The sequence below is a fragment of the Tursiops truncatus genome, chromosome 1 (genome assembly GCF_011762595.2).
Source record: "Tursiops truncatus isolate mTurTru1 chromosome 1, mTurTru1.mat.Y, whole genome shotgun sequence".
NCBI lineage: Eukaryota > Metazoa > Chordata > Mammalia > Artiodactyla > Delphinidae > Tursiops > Tursiops truncatus.
This window is the reverse complement of record NC_047034.1, coordinates 141,258,792-141,280,288: the sequence shown is the minus strand read 5'-3', so window position 1 is coordinate 141,280,288 and position 21,497 is coordinate 141,258,792. Positions and strand designations below refer to the sequence as shown.

Sequence of the window (21,497 nt, the reverse complement as noted above, 5' to 3'; positions counted from 1 at the left end):
CAAACTTTGAAGTGTCCCTCTTTCAGCCCATGACAGTAACTTTCACAAATTCTGTGCAATTCTACCCCACTAACTATAGCAACAGTGTGTCACTTCCATCACACCCCAATTGAAATGCTGTGATGAAGAGAAAATTACAGAATAAAAATACAGGTTAGCTATAGGGACTGTACTTAAAGATGTCCATTTTACTTTTTTTTAAGTAATGAGTAAATTCAAGCACAGTTAACTCTTGACTTATGAATGACCACATTAAGATGCGTAACTAGGAGAGTCTACATAAACAAAAGATTCAGATAATTCTAAATCTCCATTTTTTTATAGTTTCATTCCCCGTTCTTAACTGTAGCCAAACTGGCTGATCTGCATATTCTGTCATTATTTTCCTTTACTCAACCTAACAAGAAGCAGGTTGTAGGAAAAAAAAGGCCTTGAACAACCCCAAATTGGAAAATTTGATCCCAAAGAATCAAGAGTTAACTAGAGATTAAACAAACAAAACATCTATTCACTTTGCCAGGGCAAGCATGCCAGATTAACATGGAGCATCTTCTTTCTCCAACTTTAATTCCAGGTAGATCAAGGCAAAGCCAATGAAACATCCATATGACCTAAGTAAGGCCAAATGCAGGAGAGGATTGTCTTCTCTAGGACATCACACTATATAGGTTCAACCAGAGGGAGCTCTGAATTTTTGATCCCTTTGATTGCTCCTTCTATCTTCATCAAGCAATCAACTGTTAAATGCCATGCATTTTGTTTTTTAAAAACAGTCCTTTAACACTGATAAATCTATACCTGTCTTAACGGTGCTTTGGTAGGTAAAATGCCTACAGGTGGTAAGGAGTGATAAGGTTCCTTGGCTGATGTTGAAGAGGGGATCAACCGCACAGAGCCTGATATACTGACCGTTTTCCTCTTAGAAGGTGGCACCAGGGCTGGAGGCAAGGACACTGGCACAGGTTCTTTCTCCAATGCGCAGTATACCAAAAACATGGCCTTCAAAACAGATGAACCAGGGTCATATATATTAAAATCATTTAACAACAACCACCCACGAACTGATTATTGCTCAAGAAAAAAGCATCTTCAAGCTGCCTCAAATCCTTTTATTAAGAAATTAGGCTGGGAAGGAAAGAAAGAGGAAAAGAGGGAGAGATGAAAGGAAGGACGGAGAAAAGAAAGTAAATCAAAACTAAGCAACTTTTAGGAAGATATCCTAAGCAGTAAAAACTTAGACACACACCCTTCAAGTAAAGGTCTTGTAATGTCAAAAGAAAACAACCTGGGGAAAAAAATATTTGCAAAGAAAGAATTAACTTCCCTAATATATAAAGAATACTTAGATATTAACAGAAGAAAACCACAAAATCCAGTAGGAAAATAGGCTAAGAGTATTAACAGATACTTTACAGAAAAGTATATATCACAAATGGCCCATCCTTTAACTTATAAAAATATGCTCACTTTCACTCGCAAGAAAATGGCAAGTTAAAACTATATGAAAATACCATTTTCCTTCTAATGGCAAAAGTCCAAAGTTTCATAACACAATTTGTTAGCTAGACTGGGCAAACAGGCACTCTCGTACATTGCTAGTGAGAGCTCAAACTGGTACCAAGACTACTGAATGGTACTCTGGCAACATCTACCAAATTACTTATTTCCCTTTTGGCTCAGAAATCTGACATCTGGGAGTCTATCCTCAGATATCCTCTACCTGCCTACATAGGAAATGCTGTATGAAATAGGTTTATAATTATAGAATTGTTTGTATTAGCACCCAAGTGCTCATCAGCAAAGACTGGTTTAAAAAACTATGGTATACCCATACAATGAAATACTATCAAACAAACCAACCCCCCACCTGCCCAAGAAAAAGCAAATCCATGGGAAATATTCTGTATCTTAACTGTGGTGGTACCTTCACAGATATATACAATTGTCAAAACTCATCAAATTATATACTTAAATTGAATGCAGTCCATTGTATGTAAAGTAGTCCTTAATAAAGCTGACCAGAAAAAGAATCATGGAGCCCTCTGTGTCAAAAGATATCCAAGGGGCTTCCCTGGTGGCGCAGTGGTTAGGAGTCCGCCTGCCGATGCAGGGGACACGGGTTCGTGCCCCGGTCTGGGAAGATCCCACATGCCGCGGAGCGGCTGGGCCCGTGAGCCATGGCCGCTGAGCCTGCGCATCCGGAGCCTGTGCTCCGCAACGGGAGAGGCCACAACAGTGAGAGGCCCCAGTAACGCAAAAAAAAAAAAAAAAAAGATATCCAAGATACTATGTTAACATGAAAAAAGTATAGCGGTGAACAGTGTGTATGTATAATAATAGTGTGTAACCTTTATGGTAAGGGGATAATAATTATTCATATCTGTTTTCATTAAGAAATTCTATGAGGATAAACAAGAAAGGAAGGATAAATAAGAATATATAGAGTAGGTGTAAATGGAGCAGTTGAGGGCAAGGATGGGACTGACATTTTTTTCCACTGAATATCTTCTTATATTGTACTGATTTCTGAGCCACGAGAATGTATTACCTATTAAAATTATTTTTAATTATTAAATACAAAAAACCCCACAAACTTTCTATTTCCAAAAGCTTGAAACTCCAGAAAGAAAACTACTTTCAACCAAATTCACAATATATGTAATATTATTTCATACTTTCAAACAAATTCACAATATATGTAATATTATTAGCTTGGCAATGAGCTAAAAGAAGTGACTAACATGCACATTAAAGGTCAGCATTCCTCTTGCTACAGATGGGAGTCATTTCCTGGAAAAGTGGACACTTGAAGCAAAAAAGCTATGTCAGTCATCTGCTGCCAACAGACAACACAGTTTTTCAAAGTTAAAAAAATATATTACTAAGTTCATGTTGCCTTGAAAATAATTTTCCTGACAAAACTGAAGTAAAAAACTTTTCCACCAAATAAAATAGAAAAAGTGAACAGTATACGGTTGAATTATGATTTTGTTTGTTTTCTTATTATATTGTACTTTATCCTAATCAAAGCATGTCACTGAAACAAACACAGCAACTAAATCAAATGATGTACAACGCTTGAAACCTGGCCAGCAACTAGTTCTTAAACTGAAATGTACTAGCAAATGCATTTGCACAGTTAGAGACAGACACTTAACTAAGAAGCATTTCATATATCTTTTTGATGATTTCAAGGTAAATGCATCAAAAATAAACCTAAGCTTACTCATGGACAGAGACAGCAGGGAAAGAGGGGACTAGATTCACTGTTGCAGTTAATTACCACTAGCTGTTCTCTTTCTTTGATTTTTTTTTCATCCTCTATGCTTTTAGGGAGTATTTCTCAAATTTCTGGCCATTAGAATCACCTGGAGGGCTTGTTAAAACACAGGTTTTTTGACACAACCCCAGAGATTCTTATTCAGTTGGTTTGAGGTACGGCCTGAGAATTTGCATTTCTAATATGTTAACTGGTGATGCTGACGTTGTTTATAGGAGACCATGCTTTGAGAACCAGTATTTTAGGAGTTTCCTAAGGAGTTTTGTTTGCTCGTTGGTCTACTCAGTCAGTTGAACTCCCAGTTTCAATTTCTAATAATAGCAAACTAGGATGAAATATCAGATGTTTGTTGTGTTTTCCAACTAATACACGTTTCCTTCATCAATTTAGTTCAACAAAACATTTACTGCAAAACTTCTAGCCAGCAGACACTGTGCTAGGCATTACAAATACAGAAGTGAAGAGATCTCTCTCTTTTTTTTTTTAAGAAGATGTTGGGGGTAGGAGTTTATTAATTAATTTATTTATTTTTGCTGTGTTGGGTCTTTGTTTCTGTGCGAGGGCTTTCTCTAGTTGTGGCAAGCAGGGGCCACTCTTCATCGCGGTGCGCGGGCCTCTCACTATCACGGCCTCTCTTGTTACGGAGCACAGGCTCCAGACGCGCAGGCTCAGTAGTTGTGCCTCACGGGCCTAGTTGCTCCAGGGCATGTGGGATCCTCCCAGACCAGGGCTCGAACCCGTGTTCCCTGCATTAGCAGGCAGATTCTCAACCACTGCGCCACCAGAGAAGCCCCGAGATCTCTCATTTTTACAACCCAACAGAAGCAGCAAACATGTAAAAAGTTGATTTCAGTGCTATGTGAACATGTTGAGAAAGAGAAAGAGAGATGTGTAATAAATCTCCAAGTGCCAAAAACTCTTCATATAATGAGGATCCAACAAATGCTACTGACAAAAATTTAGACCACTTTCAGTCTAAGAACTTAACCTGACAGAAAAATTTAAGACTTAGTAAGAATGTAAAAACCAATAGATAGATAGGAAGACAGAATACCAGGTAAAAGGAGCATGAGTCTACCTCTCCAAAGAGTAGAGAAAGATAAGAGGGAAATTATAGTGAAGAAACCTGGTGAACACCACCTTAACCAAGTGATGAAGGTTAACATCACCAGTGAAGGCATGTGGATATCATGTAACCCCCCCACCCCTGATAAATGCAACGAGAAAGATATTCTACATCTGTGATACTCTTTCCAAAAACCCATACCCCCAGTCTAATCATGAGAAAAACATCAGACATACCCAGCTAGTACTCCTAGACAATGTCAAAGTTATTAAAAAAAAAAAAAAGCAACACTGAGAAACTATCATAGACTAGAGAGACTAAGTAGACATAGCAATTAAATGTAGTCTGGTAGCCTAGAAGGGATCCTGGGACATAAAGGAAACACTGGTGAAATGCATTTAAAGCCTAGAGTTCAATTAACAGTAATGTACCAATGTTGGTTTTAGTTTTGACATATGTACCATGGCAATGTAATATGTTAATAGTAGGGGAAGTGGGGTGAAGGGTACTGAGGAAATCTCTGTACTCTATCTGCAACCTTTCTGTAAATTTAAAACCATTCCAAAATTTAAAGTTTATTTTTTAAAAAACAAATAAACAAAAAAACAAAAACAGCATGATTGGGACTTCCCTGGTGGCGCAGTGGTTAAGAATCCACCTGCCAATGCAGGGGACATGGGTTCGATCCCTGGTCCGGAAAGATCCCACATGCCACAGAGCAACTAAGCCTGTGTGCCACAACTACTGAGGCTGTGCTCTAGAACCTGCTAGCCACAACTACAAAGCCCACGCACTGCAACTACTGAAGCCCACGCACCTCTAGGGCTCGCGTGCTACAACCACTGAAGCCTGCGTGCCTAGAGCCTGTGCTCCGTAACAAGAGAAGCCACTGCAATAAGAAGCCCGTGCACCGCAACAAGAGTAGCCCCCGCTCGCGGCAACTAGAGAAAAGCCCACATGCAGCAACAAAGACCCAAGGCAGCAAAAAAAAAAAAAAAAAAAAAAGCCCAGCATGATCTAGAAGGCCCAGGCTCAGCCCTGGCTCTGCCACTAACTGATCTGCTTAGAGGAGCTAATTTACAAAATCTTGTCCAACTCTAAAAATCTATAAAAAAGCATAAGTATAAGCTCATTTACCAAATAGTAAATTACTAGATTTAGGGGTCTTCCCTTTAAGTTTGAAAGCCATGGTTTCCGGCTCAATAAAACAAAGAACTATTTCATAGAATAGGACTGCATACTGGTGGAACTCATCCCAACAAAGGAAACAATAAACTTTAACATGATGATTAGTCACTTCCCTTGGTTCAATACCAAGACCATAATTTTATATACATTTTGAGTTTTCAAACAAACACCAGAGAGGAAAATTTGGCCCATTTGCAAAATGTCCCCTTAATGCCCTGTCAGAGACTCTCTCCTAACCTAAGTCAGAAGTAAAACTCAGGAAGATGTATTTCCAATATCCTTATTCTCTAATCATAGAATTCATCAATGAGCAAACAGAATACCAATAATAGTCACAGACATTTTAAAAAATCAACATTCAAGGATATAGAAATTATTTTTTAAATCCACTTTATTTTTGTGTGTATACATACACACATGCCCCTCTCAAAAGTCATTTTATGAACTACAGAAATGATTCCTGAAAGTAAGTCTTCAAAAGTCATTTTAGTTGTGGCCAGAACACCCAAGGCATGCTAAGGCCTGACCTTTACAAATTCAGTTAAAAAAAAACGAAAAAACCTCCAAGATATTCTAGATTATGGATTTTTAATTAAACCACTAGGTTTCAGAGAATATAAAAAAGCATTTACATTTGAAAGAAATAAGGACCATTCATTAAAGATTCACAAGGCAAGAGAAGTTATACAAGTTAGAATATCTCACTAACTTCAACTTTATTTATTCCAATTAAAAAAGTAAACCGACCAAAAATCCCATCTACGCTATAAAAGGAAAGAAAGAATTTGGTTTGGTTAAGAATTTTTAAAGATAAGTCTTAAACATAAAGACTCAGGTTCAACCAAGTTCTGGTTCATTAGTGAAATAAGAAGTTACTCTTTTTAAAAATCCATATTGTAATTCAAGAAACCAAATTAGAATTTCTCATTAACTTCATTTTTATTTATTCCCATTCAAAAAATAAACATACACTTTGGCTTTGGGACAAATGCCTGCATGTGGCCACATGTGCAGGAGAAAAGAGCTCCTGTATGTGCCCCAACATCTGAGGAGGGCCATGCTGACTTTTATCCAGGATGTTTTTTTCTTAAATAGCAGCACAGAGCCTTCCTTTTTCTGAATGCTCCCACATGGTTTACGCTCTACTTTCTCAGGGTTTACCAAAGATGACTGTATACAAGCTACATTAACAAGACCTGGTAACAGCGCTCTTGGGACCTCTGTGCTGTTCCTGCTGGAGCACCCAGTGAGGAAAACAAGACAAGATGGTGGAGTAGAAGACCTTGAGCTCACTCCTCCCATGAGAACATCAAAATCACAACTAACTGCTGAACAATCATCAATAAAAAAGACTGGAAACTACCAAAGAAAGATATGCTACATCCAAAGACAAAGAGGAAATCGCAACAAGATGGTAGGAGGGGCACACTTGCGATATAATCAAATCCCATACCTCCTAGGTGGGTGACCCACAAACTGGAGATAATTATATCACAGAAGTTCTCCCACAGGAGTGAGAGTTCTGAGCCCCACAAGAGGCTCCCCAGCCTGGGGGTCTGGCATCGGGAGGAGGAGCCCCCAGAGCACTTGTCTTTGAAGGTCAGCGGGTCTTGATCACAGGAATTCCACAGGACTGGGGGAAACAGAAACTTCACTCTTGAAGGATGCACACAAGGTCTTATTACCAGGAACCAAGGCAAATGCAGTGAATTCACAGGAGCCTAGGCCAGACCTACCTGTTGGTCTTGGATGGTCTCGTGCAGAGGTGGGTGGTGGCTATGACTCTTTTTTGGGACATCAAAGCTGGTGGCAAACATACCCAGGAGTGAAGGCTGACATCTTACTTGGGACATTAACACCAAGACCTGGCCCCACCCAACAGCCTATAGGTTCCAGTGCTGGGGTGCCTCAGGCCAAACAACCAATAGGGCAGGAACACAGTCCCACCCATCAACAGACAGGCTACCTAAAGACTTCCTGAGACCATAGCCACCTCCAGACACGCCCCTTGACATGGCCCTGCCCACCAGAGGGCCAAGATCCAACTCTACCCACCAGCGGGCAGAGATATGCCCCTCCCACAGGAAGCTTTACCAGCCTCACCCACCAGTGGGCAGATACCAGAAGCAAGAAAAATACAGTCCCAGTGCCTGTGGAACTCAGCCTGCAAACAAAGGTCAGAACCTATCCCGGGACCAGCTGGTCCCTGGTCATTGGGTGATGAGAGGGGGCGTGTACTGCTGGGACACATACGACCTCCCCTACAGAGGGCCATTTCTCCAAGGTCAAGAAACATAACTAACCTTCCACATACATAAAAATACAGATAGAACCTTAGACAAAATGAGATGGCAGAGGAGTATGTTCCAGACAAAAGAACAAGATAAAACCCCAGAAAAACAACTAAGTGATGTGGAGATAGGCAATCTACCCAAGAAATAGTTCAGAGCAATGATCGTAAAGATGATCCAAGAACTCAGGAAAAGAATGCATGCACAAAGTGAGAAGTTAAAAGAAGTTTTCAACAAAGAATTAGAAAAAATAAAGAACAACCAGAGTTGAAGAATACAATAATTGAAATAAAAAATAAACTAGAAGGAATCAACAGAAGAATAAATGAGGCAAAAGAATGGATAAGGGAGCTGGAAGACAGGGTGTTGGAAATCACTGCCACAGAACAGAATAAAGAAAAAAGTCTGAAAAGAAACGAGAACAGTTTAAGAGACCTCTGGGACAACATCAAATGCACCAACATTAACATTATAGGGGTCCCAGAAGGAGAAGAGAGAGAAAGGGCCTGAGAAGATACCTGAAGAGATAATAGCTGAAAACTTTCCTAACATGGGAAAGGAAGCAGTCACCCAAGTCCAGGAAGCGCAGAGAGTACCATACAGCATCAACCCAAGGAGGAACATGCCAAGACACATAGTTATCAAATTGACAAAAATGAAAGAGAAAGAAAAAATATTAAAAGCAACAAGTGAAAAGCAACAAATAACATACAAGGGAATCCCCATAAGGTTATCAGCTGACTTTTCAGCAGAAATTCTGCAGCCCAGAAGGGAGTGGCATGATACCTTTAAAGTCATGAAAAAGAAAAACCTACAACTGAGAATACTCTACCCAGCAAGGCTCTTTTTCAGATTTGATGGAGAAATCAAAAGCTTTACAGACAAGCGAAAGCTAAAAGAATTCAGCACCACCAAACCAGCTTTATGAAAAATGCTAAAGGAACTTCTCTAGGTGGAAAAGAAAAGGCCAAAATGAGAAACAAGAAAATTACGAAATGGGAACGCTCACTGGTTAAAGCAAACCTACAGTAAAGGTAGGAAATCATCCACACACAAATATGATATCTAAAACAAAAATTGTGAGAAGAGGAGAATACAAAAGCAGGATATCTGAAATGCACTTGAAATAAAAAGATCAGCAACTTAAAACAATCATGGAAATATATATAGACTGCTATACCGAATCCTCATGGTAACCACAAACCAAAAATCTATAATAGATATACACACATGTAAGAAAAAAGGAATCCAAGCACAACACTAAGGAAGGTCATCAAATCACAAGAGAGACGAGAACAAAAGAGGAAAGGCAGAAAAAAGACCTACAAAGACAAACCCAAAACAATTAACAAAATGGCAGTAAGAATATACATATCAATAATTACCTTAAATGAAAATGGATTAAAAGCTCCAACCAAAAGACAAAGACTGGCTGAATGGATACAAAAACAAGACCCAAATATATGCTATCTACAAGAGACCCACTTCAGATCTACAGACACATACAGACTGAAAGTGAGAGGATAAAAAAAGGTATTCCCTGTAAATGGGAATCAGAGGAAAGCTGGAGCAGCAATACTCAAATCAGACAAAATAGACTTCAAAATAAAGAATGTTACAAGAGACAAGGAAGGACACCACATAATGATCAAGGGATCAATCCAAGAAGATATAACAATTATAAATATATATGCACCCAACACAGAAGCACCTCAATACATAAGGCAACTGCTAACAGCTATAAAAGAGGAAATCAACAGTAACACAATAATAGTGGGGGACTTTAACACCTCACTTACACCAATAGACGTATCATCCAAAATGAAAATAAATAAGGAAACAAGCTTTAAATGACACAACAGACCAGATAGATTTAATTGATATTTATAGGATATTCCATCCAAAAACAGCAGATTACGATTTCTTTTCTCAAGTGCGCATGGAACATTCTCCAGGATAGATCGCATGCTGGGCTACAAAGCAAGCCTCGGTAAATTTAAGAAAACTGAAATTGTATCAAGCATCTTTCCAATCACAACCCTATGAGATTAGAAATCAACTACAGAAAAAAACTGCAAAAAACACAAACACATGGAGGCTAAACAGTATGCTACTAAACAACCAACGGATCACTGAAGAAGACAATGAGGAAATAAAAAAATATCTAGAGACAAAAGAAAATGAAAACACGACGATCTAAAACCTAACAGATGCAGCAAAGGCAGTTCTATGAGAGAAGTCTACAGCAATACAAGCTTACCTCAGGAAACAAGAAAAATCTCAAATAAACAACCTAACCTTACAGCTAAAGCAACTAGAGAAATCAGAACAAACAAAACCCAAAGTTAGTAGAAGGAAAGAAATCATAAAGATCAGAGCAGAAATAGAGACCAAAAGAAAAAAAAAAAAGATCAACAGAACTAAAACCTAGTTCTTTGAAAACATAAACAAAATTGATAAAACTTTAGCCAGACTCATCAAGAAAAAAAGGAACAGGGCACAAATCAATAAAATTAGAAATGAAACAAGACAAATTACAACAGGCAACACAGAAATACAAAGGACCATAAAAGACTACTACAAGCAAACATATGCCAATAAAATGGACAACCTAGAAGAAATGGACAAATTCTTAGAAAGGTACAATCTCTGAAGACTGAACCAGGAAGAAGTAGAAAATATGAACAGACCAAATACAAGCACTGAAATTGAATCTGTGATTGAAAAACTCCCAACAAAGTCCAAGACCAGATAGCTTCATAGGTGAATTCTATCAAAAATTCAAAGAAGAGTTAAGACCTATCCTTCTGAAACTATTCAAAAAAATTGCAGAGGAAGGAACACTTCCAATCTCATTCTATGAGACCACCATCACCCTGATACCTAAACCAGACGAAGATACCACAAAAAAAGAAAATTACAGGACTTGCCTTGTGGTCCAGTGGGTAAGACTCCATGCTCCCAATGCAGGGGGCCCAGATTCGATCCCTGGTCGGGGAACTAGATCCCGCATGCATGCTGCAACTAAGAGTTCGCATGCCGCAACTAAGAAGTCTGCATGCTGCAACTAAGAGTCCGCATGCCACAACTAAGAAGTCCGCATGCTGCAATGAAAATCCCACATTCTGCAACTAAGACCTGGAGCAGCCAAAATAATAAATAAATAAATAAAAGAAAATTACAGGCCAATATCACTGATGAACACAAAAATCCTCAACAAAATACTATTAAACCAAATCCAACAATACATTAAAAGGATCATATATCATGATGAAGTGGGATTTATCCCAGGGATGCAAGGATTTTTCAATATACACAAATCAATCAGTGTGATACACCACATTAACAAACAGAACACTAAAAACCGTATGATCAGCTTAATAGATGCCAAAATAGCTTTTGACAAAATTCAACATCCATTTATGATAAAAACTCTCCAGAAAGTGGGCATAGCAAGGACCTACCTCAACATAATAAAGGCCATATATGACAAATTCACAGGCAACATCACACTCAATGGTGAAAAGCTGAAAGCATTTCCTCTAAGATCAGGAAAAAGACAAGGATGTCCACTCTCACCACTGTTATTCAACACAGTTTTGGAAGTCCTAGCCACAGCAATAAGAAAAGAAAAAGAAATAAAAGGAATTCATACTGGAAAAGAAGTAGTAAAACTGTCACTGTTTGCAGATGACATGATATCATACATATCATACATTTATCATAGAAAAATCCTAAAGACACTACGAGAAAACTACTACAGCTCATCAATGAATTCAGTAAAGGTGCAGGATACAAAGTTAATACACAGGAATCCATTGCATTTCTGTACACTAACAAAGAAAGGTTAGAAAGACAAATTAAGTAAACAATTCCATTTACTGTTGCATCAGAAAGAATAAAATACCAGGAATAAACCTACTTAAGGAGGCAAAAAACCTGTAATCCAAAAACTGTAAGTATCTGATGAAAGAAATCAAAGATGACACAAATAAATGGAAAGATATACCATGTTCTTGGATTGGAAGAATCAATATTGTTAAAATGACTATACTACCCAAGGCAATCTACAGATTCAATGCAATCCCTATCAAATCACCAAAGGCATTTTTAACAGAACTAGAACAAAAAATTTTTTAAATTTATATGGAAATACAAAAGACCCTGAATAGCCAAAGCAATCTTGAGAAAGAAAAACGGAGCTGGAGGAACCAGGCTCCCTGAGTTTAGACTATACAACAAAGCTACAGTAATCAAAACGGTATGGTACTGGCACAAAATCAGAAATACAGATCAATGGAACAGGGTAGAAAGCCCAGAAATAAACCCATACACATACGGTCAGCTAATCTACAACAAAGGAGGCAAGAATACACAGTGGAGAAAAGACAGTCTCTTCAATAAGTGGTGCTGGGAAAACTGGACATCTACAAATAAAAGAATGAAATTAAAACAATCTCAGGACTTCCCTGGTGGCCCAGTGGTAAAGAATCCACCTTCCAAGGCAGGGGACACAGGTTTGATTCTTGGTCGGGGACCAAGATCCCACATGCCGCAGGGCAATTAAGCACACGCACCACAACTACTGAGCTCATGTGCCTCAACAAGAGAGCCTGCATGCTGCAAACTACAGAGCCCACGCACTCTGGAGCCCACACGCCACTAGAGAGAGAAAACCCACACACCACAACCAGAAAAAAGCCCACATGCTGCAACTAGAGAGAAGCCCACACACAACTAGAGAGAAGCCCACGTGCTGCAATGACGACCTGACACAGACATAAATAAATTAATTAATTAAATAAATTTTTTAAAAAATCAGAACATTCTCTAACACCATACCATACACAAAGATAAACTCAAAATGGATTAAAGAACTAAATGTAAGACCTGAAACCATAAAACTCCTAGGGGAAAACATAGGCAGAACACTCTGACACAAATTGCAGCAGTATCTTGTTGGATCCATCTTCTGGAGTAATGGAAATAAAAACAAAAATAAACAAATGGGACCTAATGAAACTTAAAAGCTTTTGCATAGCAAAGGAAACCAGAAACAAAACAAAAAGACAACCTATGGAATAGGAGAAAATATCTGCAAACAATGTGACCAACAAGGGATTAATCTCTAAAATATACAAACAGTTCATATAGCTCAATATCAAAGAAAAAACAACCCAATCAGAAAATGAGTAGAAGACATAAACAGACATTTCTCCAAAGAAGACATACAAATGGCCAAAAGGCACATTTAAAGATGCTCAACATCGCTAATTATTAGAGAAATGCAAATGAAAACTACAATGAGGTATCACTTTACACTGGGCGTATTGGCCAACAACAAAAAGTCTACAAATAAAAGATGCTGGAGAGGGTGTGGAGAAAAAAGAACCCTCCTACACTGTTTGTGGAAATGTAAACTGGTACAGCCATTACAGAGAACAGTATGGAGATTCCTTAAAAACTAAAAATAGAGCTACCATATGATCATACAATCCCACTACTGGGCACATATCTGGAGAAAAACATAATTTGAAAAGCGGAGTGCACCCCAATGTTCACTGCAGCACTATTTAAAATAGCCAAGACATGGAAGCAACCTAAGTGTCTACTGACAGATGAATGGATAAGGAAGATGTGGTGTACATATACAATGGAATATTATTCAGCCATAAAAAAGAATGGAATAATTCCATTTTCAGTGACACAGATGGACCTAGAGATTATCATACTAAATGAAGTAAGTTAGACAAAGACAAATACCATATGATATCACTTATATCTGGAATCTAAAAAAATGATACAAATGAACGTATTTACAAAACAGAAAAGACTCACAGACATAGAAAACAAACTTATGGTTACCAAAGGCGGGGGTATAAATTAGGAGTTTTAATTAGGATTAAAATATACGTACTACTATATATAAAATAGATAACCAACAAGGACCTACTGTATAGTATAGGGAATTATGTTCAATATCTTGTAATAACCTATAATGGAAGAGAATGTTGAAAAAGAATATATATATTTATATATATATATGTATAACTGAATCACATTGCTGTACACCTGAAACTAACACAACATTGTAAATCAACTAGATTTCAATAAAAAATTCTTTTTTAATATTTATTTATTTATTTGGCTGCGCCAGGTCTTAGCTGCGGCCCGTGGGATCTTCGTTGCCAGTGTGGGATCTCCGTTGTGGCATGCGGGATCTTTAGTTGTGGCATGTGGGATCTTTAGTTGCGGCATGCAAACTCTTAGTTGTGGCATGTAGGATCTAGTTCCCTGACCAGGGATCGAACCCAGGCCCCCTGCATTGGGAGCATGGAGTCTTAGCCACTGGACCACCAGGGAAATCCCTCAATAAAAATTTTTTTAAAAATAAAATATAATAAACACAGAGCAGATACTGGGTCTTTAAAACAAACATAAAGCACCATTTTATCTAAAAGAAAATGGGGGGACTTCCCTGGTGGTCCAGTGCTTAAGACTCCATGCTCACAATGCAGGGGGCCCAATTCCTGGTCAGGAAACTAGATCCCACATGCCACAATGAAGAGTTCACATGCCACAATGAAGAGTTCACATGCCACAACTAAAGATCCCACATGTCACAACTAAAAAGATCCCACATGCCGCAACTAAGAGCCCACGTGCCACAACTAAAGATCCCACATGCCGCAACAAAGACCACACATGCAGCAATGAAGATCCCATGTGCCGCAACTAAGACCCAGTGCAGCCAAATAAATAAATAAATATTAAAAGAAAATGGGTTAAGAGGACTTCCCTGGTGGTCCAGTAGTTAAGAATCCACCTGCCGATGCAGGGGACGCAGGTTCAATCCCACTAAGATCCCACATGCCATGGGACAACTAAGCTCACATGCCACGACAACTAAGCCCATGCACTCTAGAGCTCATGTGCCACAACTAGAGAGCCCACATGCCACAACTACTGAGCCTGAACGCTCTGGCACCTGCGTGCCGCAACTAGAGAGCCCATGTGCCACAACTAGAGAGCCCATGAGTGCAACTGCTGAGTCCACGTGCCACAACTAGAGAGAAGTCCACATACTGGAACAAAGAGCCCGAGCACCACAATGAGAGACTCCGCATGCCACAATGAAGATCCCGCATGCTGAAACTAAGAGCCCACAAGCCAAATAAATAAATAAATATTTTTTAAACAGGTAAGAATTTTAGAGTTAAATCTTAAGCATAAATACTCTCATGTTCAATAGTTTTGATTATGTAAAATAATACATAACAAGTAAGGAAAAAATACTACGTTATACTTCAACAAACCAAAAATTGGCAAGTATAAATTTTCATAATCCAAAAGAACTGATCATATGAATAAGTACATTAACTTTACTTATTTAGGAACATAATTTAAAATGTTTATAGAGTTCAGTTAATCTACTGTTGCAAAAGCATTTAAAAAATTACTTCAATTTGCAAAGGAACTCTTAAAATTCAGTTTTTAAAAATACTGATGCTAAATAAAGGTCAGTGACTTGCAGGCTCAGGTACATTGGCTCTGTTGTAGTAATTAAAATTTTTTTAAATAGTATGGACTATATTGCCTCAGTCACGAAAGTAAAAAGATGGAAAAAGATTTATCAGGCAAATTCTACCAGAAGAATGCTAGTGAGACTATTAATACTGACAAAAGGAAATTAAATTAAAATTGACAAAGGAAATCCTAGAACCAAAAGAATTAAATTAACTGAGTAAAATCTAGAATTTTAGTTACAAAAAATGTTCTAAAATCTTCTGAGGTTGGGAGGTGAAGGAGAAAGAAGTGAAAATAATCTAAAGGTCTTATTTTACTTGAATGAGGGCTAACAATCTTTTTTTCAAATACTGGAGCAATAAGTATGGTAAGTACAAGGAAGGGTGTATTAACCATTAATGGAACAGACATTATAACAGAATTTCCAAATTGATTAGAGGGGGGAAATGAATGAATCACAACTTGATAACTAGCAACAATAAGGAAGAGGAAAAAAGAAAATAATAATGTAAAATAAATAGGATCTGGTAGGGGGAATAAAATCAATACACAGCTCATTATCTTAAAAGACAAAAACTGTCAAATTAGGTAAAAAATTAAAATCGGCAGTGACATTTTTAAGAGATACATTTTAAGCATTAGAAACATCAAGTAATCCAAATAAAAAGAGAGCAGAAGCAGTATTAATATAACACAAGCTGGAATTCAAAATTAAAGGCACTAAGCAGGATAAAGTTGGAAAAAATTTCTGAGGAATGCACACAGAAGGAAATCAAACGTGGCAAAATGGTTAAAATTAGTAAATCTAGGAGAAGGTATATGGATGTTCATTAATTTTTTAAGTAGTAATTTCCTACAAATGTGTGTTTACTCTTAAATTATTCTTTTAATGAAAATTTACTTTCATTACAAAAGAAAAAAAGTTGCCTAGGAGAAGGCTTCAGGGCATAAGGTAAACTGTGTTTACTCACTTACCTCAGGAAATACTACTGTTTTAGCAAATGAAGATAATGCTATTGTCTACCTAGCTTAACTATGCTTATACAAATGCTCCTTTGAAATTTTTAATTTTTGTCTTTATAAGGAAAAAATTTTCTGTTTCTGTATATATTTTTTCAAATGTGATAAGATGTGTTCTGCCTATTTTGTTTCACTCCTAGGATATAAACAGAATAAAATTTATGAAAGGGCAAAAAGAAGAAAACTAAGGACAAAGAGAAACTGAAGTGTAGTCAATAAAATCAGTATAATGGATTTACAGAAGTCTAATATCTTCTGAACAGAAATGTTGACATATCTAGGAAACACATGTACAAACAGGTTGCAACCTTGGCAACAAAGAAAACCTTAACAAAATTTTAAAGACCACATTCACCAGCCAAAATCTAATCAAGCTGAAAGTATATACAAAGGTAACAAAAACCAAACAAACTTAACTACTTTGAAATTAAAAAGCATATTCCTAAACAGATGACCAAGGAAAATTTAAAAATTATCTGAAAAGGAGTGAAAAGGAGAACACTGTACCAATATCTATGGAATCCAGCTAAATCTGTATTTAGAGGAAAATACGTCCTTTAAATGTTTTCCATATTAAAGATGATAAAAAACAAAGGGACTTAGTACTTTTCTTCAGAAATTTTTTAAAAAGTAAATCAAAACAAACTGGAAAGAAGGAATTAAGATAAAAGTGGAAAAGAATGAAACAGAAAGTCAAAACATAATAGAAAAGATAAATAAATCCAAAAGATGGCTCTTTTAAAAGATCAATAGGCCAGAAAAAATCCAATTAAACAAAGAATGAGAAGAAGCAAAAATACATAAGATTTGGAAACAGAAAGGAACCCAACCATAAACCCAGAAGAGATTAAAGAATAGTGCAATCTGTGGCAAATCTGAAAGTCAAAGCAATGGACAAGTTCTTAGCAAAATAGAGAAAATTTGAAAAGATTAATTTCCAAATAAGAGATTCAAGGGAGGATTAGAGATTTACAGTTCATGAGTTCACAGCAGAGTTTTTTTGTTTGTTTGTTTTTTTGCTGTACGCAGGCCTCTCACTGTTATGGTCTCTCTCGTTGCAGAGCACACGCTCTGGACGCGCAGGCTCAGCAGCCATGGCTCACGGGCCCAGCCGCTCTGCGGCATGTGGGATCTTCCCGGACCGGGGCACGAACCCGTGTCCCCTGCATCCGCAGGCGGACTCTCAACCACTGCGCCACCAGGAAAGCCCCCACAGCAGAGTTTTATCTAACCTTTAAGGAAGCCATGAAAACAACTCTATGCGGAATTAACTAACCAGTTACTAAGGATAACATGTCTTCAGACAAGATGTCAAAACTTTCTCTGCCTTCATAAATGACGTGAAACTATTATGTTATTCATCTTTTCCTTTAATCAAATAAATGTGAAAATTCAGGGATATATTTGAAGTAAAGTCATTCCACAGCAGAAGTAGGTACTGAGATGCCTGGTCACGTTGAGATTCAAAAGATTATACTCAGCATCTTTAGAGTACATTATCCAAAGCATGTATTTTTATGTACCTTAAAGTCAAATAAAATGAAGATGGCAAAAACATTCATTATCCATTTGTTTAATAATATTTATTGAATACCTATAAATTCTAGGTAAATACAGTCATACAATCAATTTTAAGAGAAATGTAGTTTACCTCTAAAGATAAAAAGGGGAAATTTTCACTTGAGAAAACCATTAAAATGTTTAAGATTTCGAAAGCATTATGTTACTTACAACTGCAAACTCATCTCTGTCAAGCATTCCATCATGGTCAATATCACTCAACTCCCAAACCTTAAAAAGAAAAGAATTAGGAAAGATTAACATTCTTTCATTTCACGTGCTAACTGTATACATCCAATACCTAAATGGAGGAAAAAGTTTTGCCTAAACATTATAACATCTATTTCTCTGAGAAATTTCAATTATGCTGACCATTTTATTAAATCACGATTACATGCTATATTAACATTACTGTAAAAAGAAATAATAATTCTTAATACCAAGTATTTTTAAACAGAAATTCCTTTGCAAATTTTTAAAGAAAATATTTTGTTCCTCTCAAGTAAGAAAACAATTATGTAACACAGTACTTTAAACAACTATAATGCTTTTTCAAAAACAACATCTCAGTTAATTCATGCAACAACTCCATGTGGTACCATAAAACCTGTTTTAGACCTGAGACTGCATGAATTATCTAGGATCATACAACTATTATTAAATAACAGAATCAGTTTTCAATGTGAAGACTTCCAACCAAGTCCATTATTGTTTTCCCTATAATACAGAACCTCTAATCATCTGAAATAAGTGTCCAATGAACACTCTATTATTAATCATTAGCCAACTAATGTCCAGGGCATACAAAATAAATATAAAATCTAAAAGGCCCTGGTATATTTGGTCTAACTCTAGAGTAGAATCCATAGCTTTAGACCAGCTATAAACTATGTTAAATCCTTGAAATGAAGGTATTAAAGATATTCAACAAAATTTTACTTGGGACAGGAAGAGAAGGTATACTGGTAAGAGACAGGAGTGAAAATAAGCAAGTGCCTGGTCACTGAATGCCTTGGAGTTTAGACTTTTTCCTAAATGCAATGGGAAGCTACCTAAGAGGGTAACTTTTAAGTAAAAAATAACAAGATTATATTTATAGTTTAGAAATCTCACACAGATCACACAATAGAAAAATAATTAATGAAAAACAATATTAGAAAACAGCTTTTAAATTAATATTTATTGAGTACCTAAACTATACAACACTGATCCAGTAGTACTGGTGTTGTGGTAGCAAGTCGTTATCATCAGGATCATGGCAGCTAGCGTTCAAAGAGTATGTACCAAGCACTGTGCTACGTACTTTATATACATTATCGCATTTAATTTGTATAACCCTACAAACTGGGAACCAGGCTAATTTTAAAGATTAGAAAACTGAGACATGGTTTTCTAATGATTTGCCCAAGGTCATACAGTTAAGAAATGGTGTAACCAGGGTTTGACCCCATGTAGTCTGACTAAGCAAGGAGTTAAAGAAAGGACTAGAGGTTTAATGAGAGTAGATAAGGTTTGAAATATAAAGAAGGGTATTGAGAAATCATGATGGAAACAGCACAAGAGTGGCTGCAGTATGGAAAACCCAGCTGAAGATCATGAAATTATGATGATACCAATCTTACTAGACTTTCTCAGTAGTCTGAATGCAACCAGAGAGAAGGCAGATAATTAGCTTCATGCAAGGTTGGATTTTCACCAGGCAGAAGAAAAGTTAGAAAACACAGCGAAGGAAGCTAAGGATACTGACATGAAACAGTGGACCAAAAAAATCCAGGACGGATGAGGAAAAAGTAAATTCAAAAGATGGGGAAAATAAAAGAGTCTGATTTAAAGGTCTTGATGAGGCTGGGCTTCCTGGGGGCACAGTGGTTAAGAATCTGCCTGCCAATTCAGGGGACACGGGTTCGAGCCCTGGTCCTGGAAGATCCCACATGCCACAGAGCAACTAAGCCTGTGCGCCACAACTACTGAGCCTGCGCTCTAGAGCCCTTGAGCCACAACTACTGAGCCCATGTGCTGCAACTACTGAAGCCTGCATGCCTAGAGCCCGTGCTCCACAACAAGAGAAGCTACCGCAATGAGAAGCCCGTGCACTGCAACGAAGAGTAGACCCCGTTCATCACAACTAGAGAAAGCTCGCAAGCAGCAGCGAAGACCCAACGCACCCGAAAATAAATAAATAAATATATGTTTTTAATTAATAAAAATAAAGAAATAAAGGTCTTGATGAGGTCAAAGAATTAGTCTTGCAAGTATCTAGGAAAGAAATCTAGAAAGACAAGAAGTTCTCTTCAGAGAGTAGAATTTATGATTTCAGAGATGAAACTATTGCTTTAACCAGGCTGTATGATACAGCCACAGAGTAAATGGCAGATGCAGAATACTGATGGTCTCTGGAAATTAAATCAAGGAATTCGGAGGTCAGAGCATACAGCTCAAAGAAAAAAGGATCTACATAAAAGGATTATATATAGCTAATTTCAAACACTCATATGTTAGAGGGAATAATCAAAGAAAGAAAGAAATTGGCAATAATTTTATATATTAAGTTAAAACACAAAAAATTCTATAATACAACTTCAAAGTAAGATCTATGTGTTTTTAAGTGTTCCTGGTAGATACAAAATTAAAATACATAAAAATTACATTTAGAATTTAATATCTTACTCTTCCAAGAATATCCACAGGTAACTTAGAGTTGAGCAACACTGGTTTCACTTTATCACCAGACAGAAATCCGTTCACTGGGCTTAAACTATCAAAAATTGCATCATATTTGGCCTTATCTTCAGACTATAATACAAAGAAGATCAAAGTTAAATAATGGTGAAAGGAATTTAACTGCATTTTTAAAAATTGAGTCCTCAAAGAATAGACAACATTTTTAAAACTATCATTTAAAAAACATTTTTCACTTTCATCAAAATATATTATAGTAAATAATAATTTAAAAGTTACTCCACTCGAAAGTCTAGAATCCCCTCCATCCCTTTTGTAGCTGGAATACTATCTTTGCCCTTCTACTGTTAGGTTAAAATCAAAAGATTTTAGTGATCAGAGGGCTTTGAGAAGAGCATCTAGTCCAACCCTCTCACTCAAACAGATCCAAAGCAAAACAGTAACTTTTATAAGAACACATAGCTAGTTAGTGACATTCTATGACTTTCTAAACATGGTATTTAGTTACATTTCAAACTCAAACAAATTAAAAAAAAAAAAAAAGGAAATCATTGCCACAGAAATAGACATCAAGTTTCCCCCATTTTTCCCAAAGAAAGATTTCTTTTTATCAATAACAAGGTATTTTCTAAAATCCCAGAAAGTTATTTGTATAACATAAAAACTATTGTTCATGATTTTCCAAGTCAAGGCCAGATCCTTACACTTTTTAAAGTTAATAGCATACAAGTAGACACAGCCATACAAACCAAAATGGTTTTCTGACAAAACTGTACACATCTATTACAGGTTATTTGATCTGCTATATTCTATTTTAAAATTACGATTTTTAAAATTTGATAAGATAGCTATAACCATTTTGGTGCCTCCAAATAACTGTAATGCA

The 21,497-nt window shown here is 36.9% G+C and overlaps 1 protein-coding gene across 5 annotated transcripts in view; it reads right to left on the bottom strand.

Moving 5' to 3' along the window:
- The window catches only part of EPS15 (epidermal growth factor receptor pathway substrate 15), a 160,747-nt gene that overhangs the window by 95,005 nt on the left and 44,245 nt on the right, over window positions 1-21,497 (bottom strand). For all 5 annotated transcript variants that reach the window (XM_073789888.1, XM_073789889.1, XM_073789890.1 and 2 more), the window contains exons 7-9: window positions 20,600-20,725; window positions 18,104-18,163; window positions 910-999 (exon numbers count right to left, since the gene is read on the bottom strand). In XM_073789888.1, coding sequence (XP_073645989.1) covers window positions 910-999; window positions 18,104-18,163; window positions 20,600-20,725 — 276 coding nt within the window. The remainder of the gene's footprint in view (window positions 1-909; window positions 1,000-18,103; window positions 18,164-20,599; window positions 20,726-21,497) is intronic.